General features: G+C 40.2%; 1 protein-coding gene across 6 annotated transcripts in view; it reads left to right on the forward strand.

Annotated features, from left to right (window-relative positions):
• LOC126237344 (proline-rich protein HaeIII subfamily 1-like) overlaps positions 1-25,432 on the forward strand; it is a 388,790-nt gene that overhangs the window by 200,355 nt on the left and 163,003 nt on the right. For 2 of the 6 annotated variants that reach the window (XM_049947402.1, XM_049947410.1), the window contains one exon: positions 10,284-10,552. The exons of 3 other annotated variants lie outside the window; for them this stretch is intronic. In XM_049947402.1, the coding sequence (XP_049803359.1) occupies positions 10,284-10,405 (122 nt within the window). In that variant the 3' untranslated portion in view covers positions 10,406-10,552. Of the gene's footprint in view, positions 1-5,550; positions 5,605-10,283; positions 10,553-25,432 lie in introns of those variants that run through there. One more of the 6 variants, XM_049947398.1, reaches the window with a different exon arrangement.

Consider the following 25,432-nt stretch of genomic DNA (forward strand, 5'->3'; position numbering starts at 1 on the left):
TCCACACCAAAGGCAGTGATGCCGGTTGTACAGCTATGGAGGTGGTCGATTTTACTGTGTATGTGTGGCAACTTATAAACATGATGCCGACGACTGAGTATGAGTGGTAAAATGTAAAAACATTAAATGTAATTCTGTATTTATGTGCGACAAATACAAATAAACTGAATGTGAAAACATTGTACAATTTCAACTCTGAATATTCCTTGTTGTATCTGGAATTTATGTAATTTACTATGTCGAATGATGTATGTGAATATCCTCGATCAGGATTGGCTTATTTGTACGCAGTCAATCAAGTGAGCGTCTAATTTTCCCTGGAAAGTATTCATTTTTGTATCTAGAGTATTTTTTTATTGTTTATGTGGGGAAAAATGTAAAATATTTAATTTTTGTTACTGGGTATGTATGAAAATGGATATTCTATGAGCGTGATACAGGATGTGGAGTTTGCTGGAGTTATTCTGGACGAGTTAGAATTTTAACAATGCAAAAAGTGAAAGAAAGCCAGTCTAAAGTTTTACAGTTAGCTCCAAGAGGTCCTTTACAGTATTTAAATAGCAGAAATTAAGAGCTACTGAAATGAAGCTCACAAAATTACGATGGAATTATTCATAGTCAAAACTCGAGGCATCTTCATCTTTGCATTTATATACTCAATGTCTGTCAGGAGGTACACGTATGTTTAAACTTTAATTATTCTCACATGAAGGAAACTTGTTTTTCTTAAAGCAACATGAATAAAAATATAGATTTTGAAGTAATATATGACACTAACATCACATTACAGCTTTGACACTATACTTAATAGCTATATTTGACCACTTCCCATAAATCATGTAATAGAGTAAGTATTACTCTAAAATACGTATAGAACCTATTAATCAAATCTTAATGTTACTTGGCAGTACTCAGAACAGGGCAGAACCTATTGTTCTTAGTCAACCAGAGAATCAATGCTCTTATTTTAAACACCTAATGCAGTTTAAAAAAGGAAGCAACGTGATATACTTCTCAATTACAATCTCCTACCGCATGCATCGAGAGTAACACAGATCAGAACCACCACTAAGAAATTCAACTTTGTGATCACAACAAAAGACGCTTCGTCTTAAGAAAGACGCTGTTCGAATACTATTTCAACATAAGGAAAAGGAACCATCTTGAATGGCCTCCACAGAGTTTTGGAATCCACAGAGCTGTCCATTCGCAAGATGGTTCACGTTGGCCTCTGATAGCGGCTATGTCTTCTTGAACCACTTGTCATTCCAGTTAGCTGTAACCGTCACTTCCACGTGGAGTCGTACCGGAAGTCACCGGCGTAGCCCACGGAAACAAGCCGTGCTTGGTACACAGCCCAACGGTAGAGAGGGAGGACAGCCAGTGTTGTATGACCAGCACACCATGAATATACAAGTTCCCTGTCCACCCTCTTGCTTCCTTGCTGGCAATCCCTCACTGCCCTCCAGCTGAGAACGCATGCTTGACTTAGCCACACGTCCAAGAGGCTGCTTGCAGACCCCACCACTAGTTGCAAGACTCTCTCTGAGATCGTTAGTTGTATCCGTTCAGTAACGGCTCAAAAATCTGTAAAAATATTAAATATAAACTCCAACTCAAACTCTGAATATTCCAAGCAGTAGGTAGGATTTATGTAATGGGTCACGCTAAATGATGTGCGTATATGTGCGCAGTCAACCAAGTGTGCCATTAATTGTCTTTGGAATGTAATCTTTTTTGTAGTAAATTTTATATTTAGAGTGTTTTACATTCGGTTTCGCTATCCTCAGTGAGGGTAAAGAAGAATTGCTCGACCCACAGAATGGAATGAAAAGTCTAATAAGCATTGAAAGTCTCTTCGGGTTCGCTGCCGGACCCTAAAATCAACTTGACTCGATATTTCGGCGATCCAACTGTTCGCCATCTTCAGGAAATGCTGCTTCTGCTGACGAGTCCCGCTGAGAACTGACGCAAGACTGCAAATCGACGTCCTATATAGGCCACCGTTCAGTACACGGCGCATGCGCCGCCCATCACGGTTTCTGCCTTACAAAACAGGGAGGTGGCGCCGCCCTTGGTGAAACACTGCTGGCAACGATATACCGCAATCAAGGCCGCACCAAAGAACGTTCAGTTTTGATGCGAGATAATACAGGATTCCACGTTTTGCTAAGAGGAAACCCATTGTCTCTGTTGATTAAATTATCAGCCAACCTAATTTCAATCGCCTCTTTATAGACACTATTCCAAAAACCGGAAATGTTGGCAATCACAACAGTTTCCTCAAATTTCATTTTGTGTCCCTCATTTAGGCAGTGTTCTGCTACAGCCGATTTTTCCGGCTGTTGTAGCCTCGTGTGACGGCGATGTTCCACACACCTGTCATGCACTGTGCGAATAGAATGGCCAACGTAAGCTTTCCCACATTGACACGGGATTTTGTACACCCCGGGTTTCCTAAGTCCCAAATCATCCTTCACAGAGCCGAGAAGAGCCCTAATCTTAGAAGGTGGACGGAACACACTCTTAATGTTAAAATTCCTTAAAATTCGTCCAGTCTTAAACGATAAGCCTCCAGCATAAGGAAGAAAGGCCACAGACCTATGTTCCTCTTCGTACGCCTCCGGAGATGGTCCAAATTCCATAGCCCGACGAATCTGTTTCTCGGTGTATCCATTTTCCTTAAAAACAGTAATCAAATGCTCAAGTTCATGGGTTAAGCTGTCTGCTGGGAAAGCCTACGTAATCACAGTCTAATAAGCACTCACTATGGACTGAAATTAAGCTCAAGATAAAGTTATGAAGAGTAGTGAGAATGAAGTTAACCATCAACATAAATCACAATTAAGGACAACGAAGTAGACAAAGTGTTATCTTGGAAGCAAATTAACACAAGGGTTAAGACATCAGGGAAAAGCTCCCATGCTATAAAAGTGAGGTATAGAGCGTAAAAATTGTAGAGGAAAATGGAGACTGGTATACATCCCAGAAGTAATTAAGAAACTAGGGTGCAAGTGGTACTCTGTAATGAAGAGGATGATACATGACAGGAATTCGTGGCGGACCACATTAAATCACTCGGAAGACTAATGACTGATGGAAAAAAATCATGCGGCGGTGGAAATATGGAAACACCAGAAACGCACATTACCGTGCTTAAAACGATGATGGAAACCCGTTGACGTTCAAAATAGCTTCCTATCTTCTTGGACAGAATGAGTAAATGCAGGTCATGTATGGCTTTATTCCTGTAAAATAGTGGTACGTTCAAGCGACGATGACGGACATGGACCACGCACCCTTCTTTTCAAATCAGACCACAAGGGTGCAATAAATTGAGATCAAGTGACAGTGGTGGGCAGGGGAAATGCTCAGTTCATCCTCGTGTTCATAAAACCAGTCCTGAATAATGCGAGATGTGTGAACAGGGGCCATGTTACCTTGGAACACAATGTCATCACGAGTGAGCAAACATTGCACCTTGGGATAGACATGACCAGCGAAAGTAGTCACATAATCCTTGGCAGTATGTGATCTTACAGAGTAATCATGGGGCTCACGGAATACCACGATATGATTGCCCAGATCATCACAGCACCCCCACGGCTTCGGCACCGCACTATTTTTTCCTGTTAATGGAATGTGCAACGGCGATGCATGGTTTTGGAATTCCAGTTCACTCCGCTGTTTTCTGCTTATAGAGCCCATTCCGTGTTGTTTTGTGTTAACGGCTTCGTGAGAGAGACATTTGGCTCTGCAGTGACATTTAAAGCTATCGACCCCTTACTTTTCGTCACATTCCTCTTCAGTGCCCATCCGTCATGATAACTCTACACACACTTTCTTACACGTCGTGACATAGCAGATGATGTTTTTCTGTTTTCCCCGCATGCAGTGTTACTCTTAGATACGGCGCCTTTCGAAGCACCAAACACTTCGGCATCCTTGGTTACTGAAGTACTCGCCCTATGGGCATCAATAACTTGGCCATGTTTGAATTCACTTAGCTCCGACATAATACACTCACAACTACACAGAACATTGTTCTATCCACGACTGACACTTGCAAAGTATTGAGGACATTGCATAGGTGATATTAATGATCAGGTACAACAGCGCAACTAGCAGGCTTGGTCAGCATCCGCATTTATGTTCACACATGGGTTTCTCGCGATGTTACCATGTTTCTGTGCAACCCTCGTACCTTGGTCCAACGATTTGTAATGATATGAAATGGAATGATGCCGTAGACTCAATCGTAATTAAATCAGATTGTAGCCTATCGTTAATTGGTAGGATACTAGAAAAACGCAATGAATTTGCAAAACACATTGCTTACAAAGCATTCGTACGATTTGCCCTAGAATGGTGCTAAAGTATGTGGGACCTATACCAAATAGGAGTAACAGGGACTGATGAACCTAAACAAAGATTGGCATCACGACTTTTCAAAGGTTTCTGGGACAGATCTCAGAGCGTCACGCCGAAAAGCTAGAGTTGCATTCTAGAAGATAGACGCCTACTATTCCTCGAAAGCGTAGAAAATTTCAAGAAACGCTCTTAAGTCATGAATGTAGGAATATACTACAATCCTTCTGTTTCGCAGTCGTAGGGACGGTGAGGACAAGAGTTCAAATGGTTCAAATGGCTCTGAGCACTATGGGACTCAACATCTTAGGTCATAAGTCCCCTAGAACTTAGAACTACTTAAACCTAACTAACCTAAGGACATCACACACATCCATGCCCGAGGCAGGATTCGAGCCTGCGACCGTAGCAGTCCCGCGGTTCCGGACCGCAGCGCCAGAACCGCTAGACCACCGCGGCCGGCGAGGACAAGAGTACATCGTGAACAAAACTATTCATGAAATCATATGCTCCATGCGGTAATTCGTTGTAGAGTGAGAACTAACCTCTGCCAGGCACTTCGCAGTGATTTGCATAGTATAGATATAGGTGAATATCTAGACGAAGTTGTATCTGTTGATGTAGCTGAATGTAAATGCAATAGCCTTTACTCCTTTTTAAAATTAATTTACGTACAATCATCAGGCTGTGTTCATATACCCACTGTGACTGTCGTGACATTAAGGGAGCATGTATTGAAATAAGTAATTAATTCATGTTCCTTGAGGAAGAGTAATTCAGAATAGGAATCCGACTTGGCACTGGATCGCATGGGTTGTACGGCAGATCCTGCTGTCAAACACAGCTCATTCGAGAACTTTCTTCACAATAAGAATACCCATACCTGCAAAGACCTCAGCTCCATCACATCGTTTTTCATCATATATTAAAAGTTCGTATGTTGAAATCAATAAATGTTTGGGTGGCACGCGAGTATCAACGTACGTTTCCCGATTGTCATGAAGAGAGTACTAAAACTCTTAACTCCCCCACGGTTGTGTTCTGTAGCCTATGGACGCATCCAGATGTTGCATTATATCAGTAGGATTCAGGTCTATTTTCGGTAGCATTGTTGTACAGTCACGAAAGGAGAACATCACGCAACGCTGCGACGTATAAAATACCTGCATTCCCTGATCTCGGCCGTCCTTCAGCACCATGAGAGCGACCGTGGCAGCTCTTCTCCTGTGTCTTGTGGTGAGTAGTCGCTACTGAGGCGTGCTCAACAAGTATCAACATTCTTTTATTTTTTAACTGCACCATTGGGTATACATAATGATTAGGAGTTGTTGGACGAATTCATAAGAACATATTTTCAACATTATTATTCACTATTTAATGTTCTTATCGCCATCTTAGCTTACGCTTACGTTACACTCAGTGGCCTCTTTCAGCCGAAACACTCGTTTCAGTTTCTTGATGACAGTAGTTTACTTATTCTCGGTTATGACATTAGAAATGGTAGGAATTAAAGATTCTCCTTTGAGAACACGGGAGTAAGAAATCACATACTGACAGATACGATGTGTGTTGTCTGCATAAAATGAATCGATCCGGTACCATTGGATATACGTTCATTTGCAGATGGTTTAGAGGTCTATGATTTTACCAATAATAACGATGAAATATATAGAAAGCTCTACTAATAATAGCATTAATAATAATTTTTGTCAGTTCTTAGAACATCACTTTAGCAAACCTCCCAATAAATTTCCGTTCAGAGAAATACAGCATTTCAAAAGCATTGACCCGAAAATGTGAGAAGTATGTGGGTTGTGCAATTGATCTGAGAACAATAATAGGTACATACTTTCATAACACTGATAATTACATAATTTACGCAATATAAAATGTTACAGGGAAGCCATCGTTCTCAGCAATTCGTTTAGCACTACGCCTGTGCACACCCGTCTGAGGCCTATAGCTATGTCAGAGAGTAAATGTGGAGTGCATATCCAAAGCAACTTTATTACATCGTAATTGAGAATAACACAGGCACTGCAATATCGTATTTATCCACCGACACCGGGCGAGCGACTTTCAAGTAAAATGTCTCACCCGTACTGGGATACACATAATAGATGTACAAGTACAGGTTGTAGACACATGGTGATGACGACATGTGGAAGTTCGGGTGTGGCTGTGGGTAGTACACGGATAGCCATATGGAAAAAAGACCACACACGATAAGCAGGAAATCAGGGTTCGACTCGCGGTCTGGCACCAATTTTAAGTATCGTCATTCTCTTCTACAGTTAATGGTTGTGTGTGTTCGCAATTGCAAATACATTTAATGTATTTGAATTTTTGGTCTTACGTTAAGTCATTTAACGGGTCAAAGCCATCTGTCCCGACACTGTGTGACCATAATGGCAGTGAAACGGAGTACAACAATGAGAAGACCGAAATATTAAACATCTTTTTCCAAAACTGTTCCACAGAGGAAGATCGCCTACTGTAAATCGTGGCACGAACGGCAGAATGGCTGATATCGAAATAAGCGGCCATGGGATAGAAAAGCTATTGAAATCGCTCTGTAGAGGGACTGCCACTGGATCTGGTGGGATAAAAATTCGATTCTGCTCTTAGTAAGCGAAAGAACTAGGCCCTCTTCCACCAGCTGTGTGCCGTAAGTCTTTGGAAGAGAGAACTGTTCCTCATGACTGGAAAAAAAGCACAAGTAATTCCTATTTTCAACATGGGTATCAAACAAACGCACATAACTATAGGCCTACATCTCTGACGTCAGTCAGTTGTAAGGTTTTGGAACATGTTTTATGTCCGTGTATTATGATATTTCTGAGGGTCGAAAATCTCCACTGTAGGAACCAACAAGGGTTCAGGGAACAACGATAGCCGGCCGAAGTGGCCGTGCGGTTAAAGGCGCTGCAGTCTGGAACCGCAAGACCGCTACGGTCGCAGGTTCGAATCCTGCCTCGGGCATGGATGTTTGTGATGTCCTTAGGTTAGTTAGGTTTAACTAGTTCTAAGTTCTAGGGGACTAATGACTTCAGCAGTTGAGTCCCATAGTTCTCAGAGCCATTTGAACAACGATAGTTTGAGATCCAGTTCTGTGTATTCTTCCACGAGGCCCAGAAAGCAGCAGATACAGGTGCGCACGTAGATGCCATGTTCCGTGAATTCCGAAAGACATTCGATACGATTCCCCACTGCCTCCTAATGATATAAATACGAGTGTACGGAGTATCATACCTACTGTGTGATTGGACTAAAGAGTTTCTAGAAAACGAAACACAGCATTTCAGTCTGAACGAAAAGAAGTCTTCACACGTAAAAGAGCCACATGATGTTATAGGACCATTACTTTTCGCAATATATACGTAACTACCTAACAGATGACGTCGGAAGTTCCATAAGGCTTTGCATGGACGATGCTTTTGTGTACAGAAAAATCGCGAAGCTAGAAAATTGTAGTGAACTGCAGGAAGACCTGTAGAGGACCGACCCTTGATGCAGGCTGTGGCAGTTGACATTCAACATCAACAGACGTAACGTATTGCTCATTCATAGACAGAGAGACCCTTTATTGTACTCGTATGATTACACATTTGCAGAACAACCACTGGAAGCACAGTTTCTTCCATAAAACATCTAGGAGTACGCGTACTGAGCGACTTGAAATCGAACGACCATATAAAATTAATTGTACGCAAGACACAAGCCAGTCTGAGATTCGTTGGGAAAGTCCTCAAGAAGTGTACTGCATCAAACAAAGGAGGTAAGTTACAAAACATTCGACCATTACCTAAATGCTGCTGGTCAGTATGCGGTTCGTAGCAGATAGGATTGATAGAGGAAATACAGAGGATCCAAAGAAGAGCAGCGTATTTCATTACAGGTTCAATTAGTAAGCAGGAAAGCTTCACAGAGATAATCAGCCAACTGCAGTGTCAGAAGCTACAATATAGGAGTTATGCATCATGGTGCATTTTATTGTTGAAGATTCGACAGCGTACATTGCCAGAAGACTCAACAAATATATAGCTTCCTCCTACTTACATCTCGTGAAAAGACAACGAAGATAAAATCAGAGATTCGAGGCCACACGGAGATAATGTGCGACACTGGAACAGCAAAGAGGGGAAGTGAGAGTGAAGATGTAGATGTAAATGGCGTAAAGAGCGAATCAGCTGGGCAATGGATGGCTGGAAACGAGGATTTGGCGTTATGAGTCACGCTATATCCTGTGGCAATCCGATGACGGCTTTGGGTTAGACGAATACCTGTAGAACATCACCCGCCATCATATGTAATGCCAAAAGTGGAGCACGTAGGAGTTGATGAATTAGTATGGGGATATTTTCGTGGTTACGATGTGCACCACTTGTCGCACTGAAGAACACGATAAATTCCGAAGGATATGAACACATTTTATAGCACTGTATACTATGTGCAGTAGAGTAACAGTCGGTGAAAAAATGGTTCAAATGGCTCTGAGCACTATGCGACTTAACTTCTGAGGTCATCAGTCGCCTAGAACTTAGAACTAATTAAACCTAACTAACCTAAGGACATCACACACATCCATGCCCGAGGCAGGATTCGAACCTGCGACCGTAGCGGGCGCTCGGTTCCAGACTGTAGCGCCTAGAACCGCACGGCCACTCCGGCCGGCAACAGTCGGTGACGATGATTGATTGTATCAGCGTGCACATTGTCATAAATGAGTACTTGTGCCAGCGGTATGTGTACAATAACATTCCTGAAATCGACTGGCCTGCCAAGAGGCCCTACCTGAACGTAATGGAACACCTTTTTGATGATTTAGGTCGACTTCGCTCCAGGTCCCAGCGTCCTACCTTATCTGAAATGGTCTCTTGAGGAAGAATGGGCCTGTTATTCCACAATCGTTGAAACATCTCACTGAAAATGTCCCCAGCAGAGATCAAGCAGTGATAAAAGGTGGCCAAATCCCATCCATATTACTGTCTACTAATACCTCCAAATATTTTTTATCCGATAGTGTATGTCTGTAAGCCTAGATTTTTAAAGTCCATTCCACTTAATTGATGTATGGAAGCTGTTACCTATGATGGAAAAATTGCCCTGAGGAAGTAAAAATCGAATTTATGTTCATAACGTGGAGAGTAGAGTGTAAGAGAGTTTTAATTATTGTTTAAAAACGTAAACTACATGGGAAACGCAGTAAGGATTTCATGACATGTAATATTGTTGGCTCAGTATCAAATGGTGATTATTGAGAGGGTAAATCACGTTTCAGTTCCAGTTCATTTCTCTGTTCTTATACAGGAATACCAAGTTATTCTCAGTATTTACCAAGTCTGTTTAATGATCCAGTCTACAATACATAACTAAAATGCGACCTAAGACTTCTGAAGGTACACTTCTCCATAACATGTTGAGGATCATTAACAGCTTCATTATTCAATGGCAGTCGATACCACAAAAATTGAACGACATTAGACACAGATAATTAATATAACCCAGTGTATGAAACTTATTGAATGATTTTGTTGAAACATCTGCCACAGCTCGACCCAGAAACTATAATTTCTGTGAGCTGTGAGGGTGAGTTTTAAGCTGTGCCTTCATGGCTCATTCCAGACTATATCATATAATTCTGATGCAGGTGACAGCATGCAGGTGTCAGGAGACTCCACCTGGCCCTCCTGGACCCACTGAAGGGCCACAACCAACTGGCCCACCTGGTCCACCAACCGGAGGTCCTGACCCAACAGGTCAACCTACGGGAGGTCCTGAACCAACTGGCCCACCTGGTCCACCAACCGGAGGTCCTGACCCAACAGGTCAACCTACAGGAGGTCCTGAACCAACTGGACCACCAGGACCACCAACTGGAGGTCCTGAACCAACAGCTCAGCCTACTGGAGGACCTGAACCAACTGGAGGGCCACAACCAACTGGTGAGCCACAGCCTACTGGAGGACCTCAGCCTACTGGAGCACCAGCACCACCTTCTGGGGGACCTAGCAACATTTTGCTCGGTGTCTTCTAACGAAACAGCACAAGAATCTCAACTGAAGCATAACTACAGATCTTCCTTCCTCTTTGGCTACTAAATACATCTTAATTTATTGTTTCGGATTTTTATTGTCACTTTTAATATTGTATGTCTCATTAAATCAGCAACCGAAAGTCTGAATTTGGTTGTTTTATTCTTCTGTGAAACTGATTGAAATAAAAATGTCACAGATTTAAATCACTGGCAGCAGGAAATGGCAGAAAGTATTCTTTGGGAGAAGCGGTGGGCTATAAAATGTGCAAACACAAAAGATTACAATTTCGATCATTTTTCTGTTATCATGTGATGGAGAGGAACGGTTTTTTATCAGAATGTCACAACAGGGTGAAGTGTATGTGCTGCTGCTAGGGCCTCTTAGGGGCTATAAGACTACAAGGGTAACTCAATTTAAGTCCACTGGGTATTTGTCATTAATATTTCCTGTTTTCCAAGGAAGAAAATGTAGGAACTCTGAGTTACAAGTAGTCAAACAATTGGCTGTTAGATCTGTGAGCCTGTGCTGTGCTGTGTATAGAGTATCTATGAATCGCTTCTAACTTAATTTAGCTGGCAAACTGTTGGTTAATACTAACTGCAAATTTTATGAACAGTAATTGCTACACTGGCAGAGTCACTGTGCTTTTAACCTCTTCTTCTAACATATTCTGTGCTGCTGTATCGCAAACCTCTGAGAATAGTAACAGTAAATTGTGGACTAATATTGCATAAACATTCCACACAAGAAAGAAACATTCAGATTCGTTTTTATCTTCTGGCATTTCTCTCAAAAAATTTTTGTTACAATTTAGAAAAACAATTTATAGGTCAAGTTAATAATAGGAGCACTGCTATTTCCTACTAGTGTTCATTAAAAACTTTTTTTTTAGTTTATGACTATTTGACTGTAAGGTAATATTTTTCCTGTTTGTGTTTGATAGTCAAATAGAGCCAGAAAATCCAATCAGCTGATTGGGTTAATTTGTATTTTATGTCTTTTCTGTCACTGACTGAGAAAAGAACTTCGTTCAGCGTGTGTTGATAATTACTATCGCTTCCAAAACAAGTGAACAACGTTTTCGCTTGAAAAACAAGGACCTGGGGGAGTGTGGTAGAATGTCCCTTTTCTGTGATAACATCGTTAACTGTCGCACTGGCATAACGATTCAAAGTTTTCTTCCATATGATTCTGCATATTCGCTGTTGCTCGTGAAACGTGGCTTTTTGCCAAGTCAATTTCAGGCTACACTGGAGATTATCTACGAAGACAACAACGTTTCCTTCGTTTAGTCCACTGGTCATGTTGACGTAATCAAATCAAAAACGTCACTCCTTTGATAACAGATGAACTGTTTGCACCTAGATGGCTTCCATATTTACACAGCAACGTAATGAATCCTTCTGTGCACAATACTGGATGATATCACACCTCCACTGCCCATGGCAAAGATGGACTGTAGCTGAGGCAAGATAGCGTTCCTATTCCATCGTTGACGGCAATTCTCGGCCATAGGCATACATTTCACTCCTTAGGCACTCCTAAATACATCATCTAGATTACGAACTTGTGGTTGTAATCTGATAAAGCAGTCTACAAACATTAAAGCATCCGAATTGCAGTTAATGACTTTTACGTGCCTACATTCTTCCAATCAACATCCACTGCACCTCGGCTGGCACATCAGGGTTCGACGCCATTTGGCTGAACAGGCACTGATGACTTTGTTCTTTCACTCTAACTGCACCATTCTTGTTCTCCTCATAAACACACAGCTGCGAGATATGTATACATAAGACAGGCGATTACAGTGCCGCTAGTTCGTTTATAGGTCATAACTACAATGGCAAACGAGCCATATACATAGAAAGAAACTCAGCGAGCAATTCAAACAGCAAGGAAGATAACTGTTGTTGGTCAGAACAATGTATGGTAATACCGAATACAATGGAACAAGGTGTAACAGGAGAATGATTTTAATGACTAGGAAGGTAAACTAGAGAGCGAGTTACTGTGAACAGTTCAGTGACAGGGTTGTTCTCATCAGAATAGACAGCAGAGCACCGCCAGCAACAACAGTCTAGGTATACATCCCTACATGACACGCATAAGATGACAGTGAAAATAAATGAACGTAATTATCTAAAAGGAGATTAATAATCATGTAATCATGGGGGACTGGAACATGGTAGTAGAGGTAGAAACTAAAGAAAGTGTTATGGGAGAAAATGGTAGCAGAACTGAGAGAGGAGAAAGAAAGTTTAATTGAATTCTGCAATAAATTTCAGATAGCCACTGCAAACACATTGTTCAAAAATCACAAGAGCAGGAGGAATATATGGACAAAGCCTGGAAATGGGGAGAAATTCTAGCTGGATTACACCTCGATCAGACAGAGATTTAGAAATCAGACAGTGGATTGCAAGGTGTAACCTGGAGCAGATTTAAACACAGATCACAAGGCAGTAATGATGAAATGGAGACTGATGTTTAAGAGAATAGTCCAGGATGTAATGAGGAACCAAGAGCTGTGTTTGAAATTCACGAAGCCTGTAGATACTGTGATAATGAATACCACAGTAGGCAGATAGTTTAAGAGGAATGGTCATCCCTAAAATAGTCACTCACAGAAGCTGAACAGAGAAAAATAGACACATAGAGGAAACTTGAAAGAAACTGTGGGTAATAGAAGAAATGTTTCAACTGATTGACAAAAGAAGGAAATTAAAAAATGTCCAGGAAAAAACTGAAATACAGCAAAATAAATCACTTGAGAATTAAATAAATAGGAATTGCAGGGAAGTCAAGGAGAAATGTATGCAGGAAAAACGTGACGAAATCGAAAATGAAATAGCTGTCAGTAGGAATGCAGTGGGGATTCTGTGCCAGTTATGCACACCAGTCATTGGTTGCACAAAGGCAGGTGGAACTAAGGTGAGCAGCTGGATAATTCATCAGCAGTACCCAAGTAGCTTCGTCAGCATTCGCAGAGGCCGCACAGCTTTGTGAGCACGGACTCATTTTACTCTCTCAGTCACAGCCCAATATTTTAGAACCATAAAAAGCGAAAGAGCCAATCAGAGAGTATCCTGCATCAAGGATGGGTGGGGGCATGACATCATTCTTGTCCTGTAGTGATGGGACATGTGTAATGTAAAGCATATACTTTGCATGTCTGCATAAGGCCGAGTTAAACATGCGCTCTCTGAAAGCTATCAAACAGACTTATTGATTTAGAGATTCTCTGCTAGGCTACAAAGTTTTCATGTTCATGTGTTACCTGTAAAAATACGGAATGCATGATTGTTGTTGAAGAAAGAAGAGTGGGAAGAGACTGTGATTTTAAATTAATTTGTAATTCGCGTCGTTATGAATTTTCATTTTACTTCTCCAAAGAAAAAAAAAAAGCTGACGCTGGTACCTAAGAAAGCAATTTTAGGTTATCATATGTTCTGAGATGCCTTGGACAGGGCAGGGAAGGAGGTAATTTATTGTGTGGTTTTCTGAACATGCCTCCACCTCATGCAAGGTTTGAAAACTTAAATAAAGAATGTCTGATGCTGTATGCGATACTGAAAAATTTTCTATGAAGAACTCAGTGCTGGAATTGGCGGAAATAAACCAAAAAGAATTAAATCCTGGGGTAGATAATCATGACAGTGAACCTCCTACAAATGTTACTGACCTGTGCGTGTCTGTAGATAGGACCTGGATGAAATGGGATCACACATCTCCGTATGGAGTTGCATCTGTTATTGGTATTGACTCAGGTAAAGTTTTAGATGTAGAAATTTTGTCTAAATACTGCCACCAGCGTGCAACAAGGAAATTGTCCAACAATGACGACAGTGAGAAGGTGGGGCAAGAAAAGCATGCAGTAGCATGCTCTAAAAATTTTAGTGGCTCAAGTGGAGGCATGGGGACTGCTCCAGTTGTGAGGATGTTCTCCGGATCTGAGGACCAGTATGGTGTTAGGTATACTAAATACCTTGGCGATGGGGACTCCTCTTCATTCAAGGCTTTAACTGATAAAAATCCGTAAAATGCAACAATAGAAAAGCTGGAATGTGTTGACCACATCCAAAAGAGGCTTGGTGGTAGGCTTCATCTCTTGCTGAAAGAGAAGAAAGGTGAAGTACTTGAGGATGGAAAAAACTAGGAGGAAAAGGCAGGTTTACTCTGAAAGAAATTGATTCTCTTCAGTTATTAGATGGGAGAGCTAACAGGAAAAACACACATAGCTTAGAGGCAATGAGGCGTGCTGTGTGGGCAATTTTTTTCACAAACTATCCACTGACCAAACACCAATGCACAATCTGTGTTTGGAAGACGATTGATGTAAGTTCAGCAACAGAAATGAGATGTATTCACATAAACCTTCATTACCAGAACCTGTTATGAATGCAGTTAAGACAACAAACAGGTTTTTTGCAAACCATGATTTATTGAGGAAGTGTCTTTATGGAAAGACACAAAATGTGGGTGAAAGCCTCAATAATTTAATTTGGATTAGATGCTCAGAAAGGACATTCTGTGGACTTCAAGTATTCAAAATAGGTGTCCATGATGCAGCTTTATGTTACAATAACGGAACTAATGGCAGAGCTGAAGTGCTGAAGAGAGTTGGTATAGATCCTGGTGTGTTTACAACAAAAGCATTTTACGAGAGCAGGGTCAAGAAAGCTAACAGATCAGTGTCTTACCTGCAAATACAGGCCAGGCAGATTCGAAGAGGAGAGAGGAGAAACCTGGAGGGTGAGGAGTATCAGTATGAAGGATTTTAAAATTGAAGTAAGCTTATTACATGTAGAAGTATGAGAAGAAAATCTTTGAACCACATTTTCTCTGTTTTACCATTTTTATGTTATTTCAAGCCTTTTCTCAAAAAGTATATGTGCTAATGCTATGAAATTTTCAGGAACTGTTCACAATGTGTTGCTGTCTCCCTGGAACTAAAAAATACGGGATCCTGCGATTACATACTGACTTTTAGATGACTGTATGTAGAAAAAAAGTTAATTTTGGATTTGCAAAATTAAAGACTCCGTTAATGATACAATTTGTACCATAAGTTAATAACTGTAGTTCAGTGGTCTTATAACTTTCTCAGGACACTACAACAAAATTTTCATATTAATTACATGATTAGAATTTGAGTTATGACTTTTTATAAAAAAGACAATAAAAATTAAAAATTCAAATTCCTGGCAAAATATTAATCCTGCATATTTTATTATATTTTTCCTTCAAAACACAGCTCTTTTGCTTTACACATGCAAAATTTTAGATTTGTACATTAATAAATGTCACATTCCCCCTTTAAAAAGGGTGTAAAATAAGGACGTAGATTTTGGCCCCTACTGTTCAGTCTATACAATGAAAAGGGAATGACAGAAACAAAAAGGAAGGTTCATGAGTGGGGTTAAAATTCAATCTAAGAGGATAGCAGTGGTAAAATTGCTGATGAGACTGATAGCAGTGAAAGGGAGGAAGAATTACATGTACTGATGAATGGAATGAACAACGATGTAGATGAGGTTCAGCAATTTTCTTTACATTTGGAGAAAAAATATCAGATGACACACAACGCAGTGAGAGTATAAAAAGAATATTAGCACAAGCTAAGAGGGCATTCCAATACAAAAGAAGTTCACTGGTATCAAAAACAGCCCTTAATTTTAGAAAGAAATTTCTGAGAATGTACATGCATCGTAATGAATCATAGATTGTGCATACACCAGAAGCGAATTAGAGTGAGAGAGCCATAGATTGTTCTCTTCCTTGTACCTGTGTCAGCATCGGCGCAGTATCGGAATAGTTATTAACGGATTTGACATGCTTAATTTAAGCGACGGCCAGAAACCCTTCCTGTCGATATCCCATTACCCGTGGGAATGAATATGTGTGACCCCAACCATCTGCATGTAGCGTTGTTCATGTGAAAGTCAGCGAAACTTTTCTAAATGTTTTCTAATCGTGTAACTGCGGCGGGACTTGGGTACCAGTCCGGTGTTTATCTCGTGAGATGTTGAAAACCACCTAATAAACACACACTGGCTGGCTGTCACATCGACCTTCGACGTTAATTCGCCAGGCGAATTCGATCTGGGTCCAGTGTATCTCCTCATCCCAGGATCTGCCCTATGAGGAGGAACCATAGAATGATGTTAAAATATGGGTGACCTGATAAGATAAGGATGAGGAAGTTCTCCAAAGAACAATTGGAAAAAGGGACAAGAAGAAGGGATAGAAAGATAGGACTTACGTTAAAACATTTTTGGAGTAACGTCATGTTACTAGGCGTGCTGCAGAGGGTAAAAAGCGTGGTGGACGACAGATGTTGGAGTACACCCAAAAAATAATTGATGATGTGGGGTGAAAGTGCTACTCTCAGATGAAGAGGTTTCACAAGATAGACGGCGGGCTGTATCAAACCAGATAGTGGACAGATGATTCCGAAAAGATCGATCATTGTTTTGAAACGGCCGGTGCCAGCGGCGAATGCTTTTTTGAGCTGTAGCAGGTGCAGCGTCGCACACTTGCACTATCGTAACTGGGCTGCATATGTTGAAATGGGTGATGTGAAACACCTTTTGATGCTGTGCTGTAGCCATTTCGACTCCACGCAAGTCGTGTCATCAACGACCGATTAAAGAGATAATATCTGTAAAGTCGTACAGGAATAATACTCCAATTGAACTCACGTAATACTGTTTCTACACTCATTCAATATTCTTCACACATTAATCAGTGAATGATACATAACCACATACAAATCGTGGTGTGCGCAGAGTGCACTCGATGGTGAACCTTTCATTGGATCACATAGAACACGTACTGGAACCATTAATTTTCCAAAAAGTATTAGATGAACTGGGAAACTTAACTTATTATTACTAGATCTTAATTGTTCGTCCTTTATACTTTTACATTGAGTTATTACTTTTGTTATTTTCCAAAAGATGTTTTCATACAGTCTGCAATAGTGGAAATAAAGATAAAGAATTTTCATTGCTGTTTTAATGAGAAAGAAATTTGCAATGAAATTTTCAATAATTTACGATGTCTTTCATTAGTAACTTCTGTTAGGAAGCAACACAAATGTCATGGATAAAATTTCTTGATTTTCGGGAGCCCTGATAAAGTAGAATACTCATATACCACGCAAAAACGACCAGGTAGCCCAGAAGGTGGCCAGGGGGCCTAGTTGGCTGAGGTCCTCCGGTAGGTTGAGGTACATTAATTGGTTGGGGCCGTCCAGTTGGTTCATAACTTCAAGTAGGTTCACTTGTTGGCTCATGACCTCCAGTTGGAGAGCCTGATTGTCCAGCTGGTTCAAAACCGCCAGTAGAATGACTTGTTGGCTCAGGACCTCCAGTTGGTGGCCAGGTGGACCAATTGGTCCTGTGGCCCTCCAGTTGGTCTAGGAGGCCCAGGTGGAGTCTCCTGGCTGCGGCATGCTGACACCTTTTGAACCTTTCTTTTATTTTCGTTATTACTTCTTCAATGTACAGATTGAGCAGAAGGGGCGACAGCCTGCATCCCTGTATTACAGCCTTTTTAATACGAGCATTTCTTTCTTGACCTTCCAGTGTTATTGTTCCGTCCTCGTTGTTGTACGTATTGTGTATTAACCCTCTTTCCCTACAGCTTACCCTTATTTTTCTCAGAATTCCGAATATCTTGCACCAGTTGAGATTGTCGATCGCTTTCTCCAAGTCGACAGATCCTATAAACATGTTTTGATTTTTTTTCGGTCTTGCTTCTACTATCAATCACAACGTCAGAACAGTCTGTCGGATGCGTTTACCTAAAGCCAAACTAATCGTCAACTAACAGACCAACAATCTACATTTAAATTATTTTCTATGTTATTCTTGTAAGCAACTGGCTTGTACGAGATGTTAAGCTGATTGTGCTATAATCCTCTAGCTTGTCGGCTCTTGCTGTGTTCTGAATTGTGTGGATGATGTTTTCCCCAAACTCTGTTGGTATATCAGCAGTGTCATACCTTCTACACACCAAAGTGAATACTTGTTTTGTTGCCCCTACCCCCAATGATTTTAGAAATTCCAATTGAGCTTTATCTATCCCTTCTGACTTATTCGATCTCCAGTCGTCCAAAGCTCCTTTAAATTCTGATTCTAATACTGGATCCCCTCTCTCTTGCCTGTCGACTCGTGTTTTTTTTTTTTTTTTTTTTTTCTGTCACGGGCATCAGACAAGTCCCGCACCTCGTATAGGCCATCAATGTCCTCTTTCCACCTATCTGCTCTCTCCTCGGGACTTAACCGTGAATCTCCCACTGCACTCTTAATGTTATCTCCCTTGCTTTTAATTTCACTGGATGTTGCTTTGACTTTACTGTGTGCTGAATCAGTCTTCCCGACAATCGTTTCTTTTTGGATTTCTTTACATTTTTCATGCAGACATTTCGCTTTAGCTTCCCTGTACTTCCTACTTATTTCATTCCTAAGTGTCTTCTATTTATGTATTCCCAGAATATTTTTGCACTTCTTTCTTTCGTCGATCAACAGAAGTATTTTTCTGATACCCATGGTTTCTTCACAGTAACCTTCCTTGTACTTGTGTTTTTCTTTCAACTTAACTGTCTACTGTGCTATTCAGTAAGTGTATCTCTTTATTCATTAGTATATCTGTATCCCACTTTTTGCTCATTGATTCTTCCCCACTACTCTTTTAAATTTTTATCCTCCTCATCATCATTATTAATAATTTGTGATTTGAGTTTATATTTGCTCCTGCGTAAGCCTTACAATCCAATATCTGACTTCAGAATCTCTGCCTGACTATGATGCAATGTAATTGAGATCTCCCCGTCTCTCCCGGCCTTTTCCAAGTATACCCCCTTGTCTTGTGATTCTTGAATAGTGAGTTCACTTTTACTAGCTGCAATTCATTGCAAAACTCAATTAGTCTTTCTCCCCTCTCACTGATATTACAAGTCCATATTCTCCCGTAACCCTTTCTTCTACTCTTTCCCCTACAATCGTATTCCAGTCCTCCATGACTATTAGATCTTCTTTTCTCTTTACGTACTAAATTACCAGTTCAGTATTCTCATACACTTTCTCTACCTCTTCATCTTTTGATTGCGATGTTGGCATGTACACTTAAACTATTATTGTCGGTGTCGGTTTGCTGTCAATTCTGATGAGGACAGTCCTATCGCTGAACTATCTTAGTGACTCACTCTCTGTCCTACCCTCCTATTCATAACGAATCCTACTTTAGTAATACAACATTCTTCTGCTGATGATATTACCCTATACTCGTCTGTCTTCTTTCCATTTCAGTTCACTGATAACCATTATATGTGGATGAAGCCTTTGTAGTTCCCTTTTCATATTTTATAGCCTCCCTACCACGTTCAAACTTCACGATCCTACTTGTAGAACATTACCTCTTCGTTGGTTAATCAATCATCTCTCACGGTCACCTCTAGGAGATCTCAATGGGGGAGTAGTCGGGAATATTTTGTCAATGGATAAATCATCATGACGCTTTTTGAATTACACACACGTCTTATGGATAAGCGTTATCTGTCTTTAATGCAGTAATGCAGTATGAGCAGAACTGAATACGATGTCACAGAGGTTAAGACATGCGACTCCCAAATAGGAGAATCACACTTCAAATTTCATTCATGCCACTGCACTGTGGTTACTCTAAAGCACTGACAATTTTGTTCCCCGTCCTTGTCTGTCAAAGTTTGTGCTATGCCTCTAATTTATTTACTTACGAGGGTATGCCCAAAAGCAATGCCTCCGATTTTTTATGTGAAAACACAGCTTTTTAAACAAATCAAACGTTATTATCATTCTATGACTTGATTCTTCATGTCTACGTACTTGGAGCTCTCTGCTGCCAGAAGGCTCCGAATTGTAGCGTGTAACGTGGAAGTGTGTAACGTAACTATGTCGGTGCGTGAGAAACAGCTTGCTGTAACCGAGTTTCGAATTCCGAGAGATCCTCCACGCACTGAGCGCCCTCCTCCGACTTCCGGGTTTCACTGTCATCGATCATCCTCCATTCAGTCCCTGTATGCCCTGCATGCCCCGTCCATCTGATTTCAAAACTTATAAAACACCTCCGAGGATTTCATTTTGATAGTAACGAAGCGGTGCAAGCAGAGATGAATTCATGGCTCCGTCGACAAAGTCAGACATTCTACAGTGACGGTGTCAACAAACTAGTCTCTAATTGGGAGAAATTGTTTGTCACCAGGGTGACTATGTTGAAAAATAAATACCTAGACGTGAAGAATAAAGATGTAGTAGAATGTTAATAACATCTATTTTATTTAAGAGTTTCCACATAAAAAAAATCGGAGGCATTACTTTTCAATACGCCTCTCCATTTATTTGTTTAAACTGGTCAGATTACAGCCTTCAGATTCTTTCTTACATCGGCCCAAGGCTTCACACCTACAGTATTTTCTTATATCTCAGCTACTTAACAAGTGAAATAAAATTAATGCGATAAACAATGAGAAACAGTAATAACAGAATTTTTAAAAAATGGTATGTATCTAATGATAATGTGTTAACAGTACTAAGAACTGATAACGTTAATACCAGCAATACTGCTGCTAATACTACTACTATTTCTGCTGCTGCTGCTGCTAATATGCTCAGAGTCTTTCCACCAGGAGGTGCAGCTGTAAACGTGCTCCAGTAAGTCACAGTACTTGGTCCTACACCACTAGCAAAAGCTAGAAAATTGATGACAAGCAACCATGGCTCATACAAATAAAGACAAAATTATTGCAGTTGTACCACCCACCCACTCCAAAGTGGCTACCAACCATACAGATTCTGGTGAGCCTGGACTTTTACAGAAGAGAACAAGTCGGAGTGCTCTGGTAAACTTCCACGTAAAGCAAACACCTACATTGACACTTTCAACATTCAATCATTCGAGCAGGAAAATACGTAATCTCACAACAGAACGCACGAAGCAAAATATTCAAATTCTCATCCTACAAGCACCACGCTTCACAGTTACAGAAACTATAGACTACAATGATTTCAAACTAAAATCATCAGAACAGCGAAAGACTGATCACTCTTCACAAGAAGCCAAAACACCCTTGGCAGAATCAAGTATGTGGAAGCACACTAGAAGGAATAAAAGAGGCATTTCAAAATTACAATTTCAACAAATCAGAAGAAACGCAGCAGAAATTCCTCAAAGTTCGCAAGCAAACATCCATGAGTTGAAGAGAAAGTAAACGAAAATATGTCAATGACCAACTGGAGTCAATTGAAGACCACTTCAAAAATTACAACACACAAGATGTTTACAAGACTTTTGCGAACTAACTGAAAGGGTACTCATCACAGAAGCTCTGTTTTCGAAAACAAGATGGTAAATTTGCATTGACAACTAAAGAAAATTGCCAAGGACTAAACACATATTTTTCACAGCTTTTCGAGAGAATTTCTCAACAATACACCCATAAATCACAACAGAAAATTCGCCACCACCGGGACAAGAATAAGTTTATGCACATACCAAGAAACTTAGAAATGACAAAGCATCAAGGCAGGATAGAGCTGTAGCTGAAGTGTTGAATAACTTAGGCCTAAACTCACTCAAAGAAATTACGCAAACAGTATGAAGCATTCGGCAAAACGAAAAAATCCCGGTGACTGGAAGATTGCTCTAATCCATTCACTAGTTAAAAAAGACAGTAAATCAGATGTAAAAGACTATAGAGGGATATCTTACATACCGGTCACTTACAAAATCCTATCAGCTTTTCTCTTGAGTAGAGCATAAAAGCAATTCGAGAACAAATTAACGGAACATCAACGAGGATTCAGACTGAACAGGTCATGCTCAGATCAAATGTACAACCTCTGAATGCGAGCCCTTAGACAAAACCTCTAGTACGCACATTTGCAGATTTCAAAAAGGCGTACGATTCAGTAGACAGGCCCTCACAACTCCACATTTTAGAAGAGAGGGGACTAGATCCCAAAACACACGAGAAATCATGAAACGGACACTAAGTGTCACGAAATCTCAAGTAAAATTTATGGGGAAATCTCAGAACATTTTGACACTCAAACAGGTGTGAGACGAGGAGATGGATTCTCTCCTCTTCAACGTCGTCCTAGAGAAGGCTATGGAAGGATGGAATAAAAAGAAAAGTGGGTTTTGAAAGTAAAATCGCCTCCAAAGTGTAAAAAAAGAAGTACTTGACTTAGACCAAAATTTCTAACGCAAAAAATCCATATCAAGCCAGACCAAAATTTGACACTACAACATAGTCATAAAACAAATAGACCTCTACGCAAGCGAAACACTGACTCTTAACAGAAAACGTGAACTTGAATAAATAAAAAAGGGGAGACAAAGATCATTATGAAAATCTTAGGAGCAAGACATACCCAGTACGGTTACAGGCTATAGTCATTCAAAACAACAGAAATTTTTTTCAAATGCCGAAATTGTTTTAAGAAAGGTGAATGAAATTATTTGCTCATCCCAACAGACTCCAGAAAACCGATTGACAAAAAGGATATTGGACTACGTAACATCACTTAAGAACTGAACACCTTGGCTGAAATAAGTACGAAAGGACCTCAACGACGCAAACATAAGACCAACCGACGTTTTAGAAAGTGATACCCTCATGACGCTAAGCAGACAAATTGGAAGTTACATCAGAGCAACCAAAACAAAAAAAGTACAGACCAAGTGGTCGGAAGAACGTAAACAAGCCTTCTCGGGAAGAATGAAAGTCTGTTGGAACAAGTATTATTGCTATTTGCTTACCGCAAAAACACAAACGTCCACAGATATTGAAAAATGTGTTCTGTGAATTAAAAAAGTCTGTATAAACTTACTTCAATGTTGCTGTGGTGGAAAACACTTCTATAGTTGCACTGCATCTTGAGAAGACGGACGGCTCTCAAAATCTGAGTATCAACTCAATTTCTCTGAAGGATTTGATGAACTCAAACTTGATGAACACAAATTTACCTTATGGATAGATCAGAAGACTTTTTTTTAAGTGGACATATGTGGAAAAATTCTGTGTCCTCTGCTGGGTGCCAGAGTTCTTCATTAACTGATGATAATTTCCTTTTGTTGGTAGCTTCGGCTTTGTACAGCGTGAAAAGGAAAATATAACAGGATATTTAGAACAGGAATGACGCCTGTGATAAACCTAGACTCTATCTGACGTCGACAGGCATCATTAAATCGGTGATGAGCGGCACAGAACTCCTATACACAGTTCAAAAATATTTGTTCAGTTGAAGTCCTGAGACGTAAAACGGCATAAATGCACTGTTTTTCTGAGAATAATTGAGGCTGGCATCGATGTCTTTGCACTACCTTACAAAAAACGAATTGTATAAGAAGGTACAAATTTACATTTGAGAACCACTATAATTGAATGAAAATATGTTTAACAATTGAAAAAATGTACGGTTCCTAGACAATGGTTGATTTTGAAGAGTGAGTAAATGGAAAAAGCGCACAGTTTTTGTATGCAGTTCCAATACTGGAATGAAATATCATTAATTCGCTCATTATTACAAAAATGTATTTTAATGTGTATTCGGTCGACCGAGAACAGATGCGTGTCCTAACGTTGAGTAACTCAAAATTCAGACACGCGGTGTTAATAGAAGAGCCTAAAGAAACGAACTTCAAACTGAAATTGAGATTCACAAATAGAGATATGTGAAGTTTTTCTATTTTTTTAAAAAGAAATCGGGCTAAAATCGTAATGCAAGAACATTTTTCTAAACATTATACTAGTGAAAACACATATTTCCTCCTATTTCAATAACTGAAGTTACTTATTGCCACCAGTTGCAGCTGTACATGCTTGGTATTAATCAAGTATCCGATGGCTATGCTTGCTTATATTTCTACAATGAACTGCTAGATAAGAAGACCCCAAAACGAAAGTCTCATTACTGATAGACTTCATTGGAAATCTGCACTAACATTAATAAACTATATGTACTCATAGATGTCTACCTGCTCTGTGCAGAACTCTAACAACATCATTGTGTAGTTCTTCCATTTGTTGGAACGGGGCTGTTGGCATGAATCGGTGTCGTTTGTATAAAAAAAAACATCGACCATTCGCGTCTCTTACATAATACAATGTGCTCAGGAAGAATGCTAAATATTCAAGGAGATGATAGAAATATTCATTCAAAGCAAAAATGTCTGTGGGCTGTGAAATGCATACTTTCAGAGCTATGGCAACTTGTTCATCTTCACTAGTGTGAAACATACCTCTTCTACTGAACAGGTGATTATAGTTATTAAGGTAAGCATTTTAGAGCCCCTGTTTATTACTAATTTTTTCCTTATTTTGGTTCATACTGCCTCATCCAACAAAATATGGAAAGCAAAGAGGTTGCAGTACAAGAGATCTGTTTCACAGTATGAAGAATGACGAAGTTCTCATAGCTCTGAATGGTTGCATTTTAAAGCCCATGTGTACTAGACATTTTTGCTTTGAGTGAGTCTTACCATACGACTAAAAATTGACCATTCACCCTTGGAGACACTGCAGAGACTTCTGTCTTCTGATATTAAGGAACAGGACACAATGTATAGTGCAGAATAGTGGACCGATGATACTTCTTGGGACAACGTATTTATCAATTTAAATCAGGGCACAAAGAGTCAGAAGCATTCCAGGTGAAGTATTCCACATCAAAAGCATCGAGCTTCCCCATGATGGGACATAAAATGCATATCATGGTGGAAGTAAAACGGAAACGGAGTTAATAAAACGTGTACACGGCGTAGACTTACCAACTGAGTGTAAGAAGCAGTTTCAGGACAGAGTCAATAAGCATGGAAACCTTTGAGTGATGATCGTAAAAGCGACAGCGAACTGTATGTCACAGATAATGATTACATACTCAATTGTATATACCGCCCCCGGTAGCTGAGTGGTCAGCGCGACAGACTGTGAATCCTAAGGGCCCGGGTTCGATTCTCCGCTTGGTCGGAGATTTTCT

Source organism: Schistocerca nitens, chromosome 2 (genome assembly GCF_023898315.1).
Source record: "Schistocerca nitens isolate TAMUIC-IGC-003100 chromosome 2, iqSchNite1.1, whole genome shotgun sequence".
NCBI lineage: Eukaryota > Metazoa > Arthropoda > Insecta > Orthoptera > Acrididae > Schistocerca > Schistocerca nitens.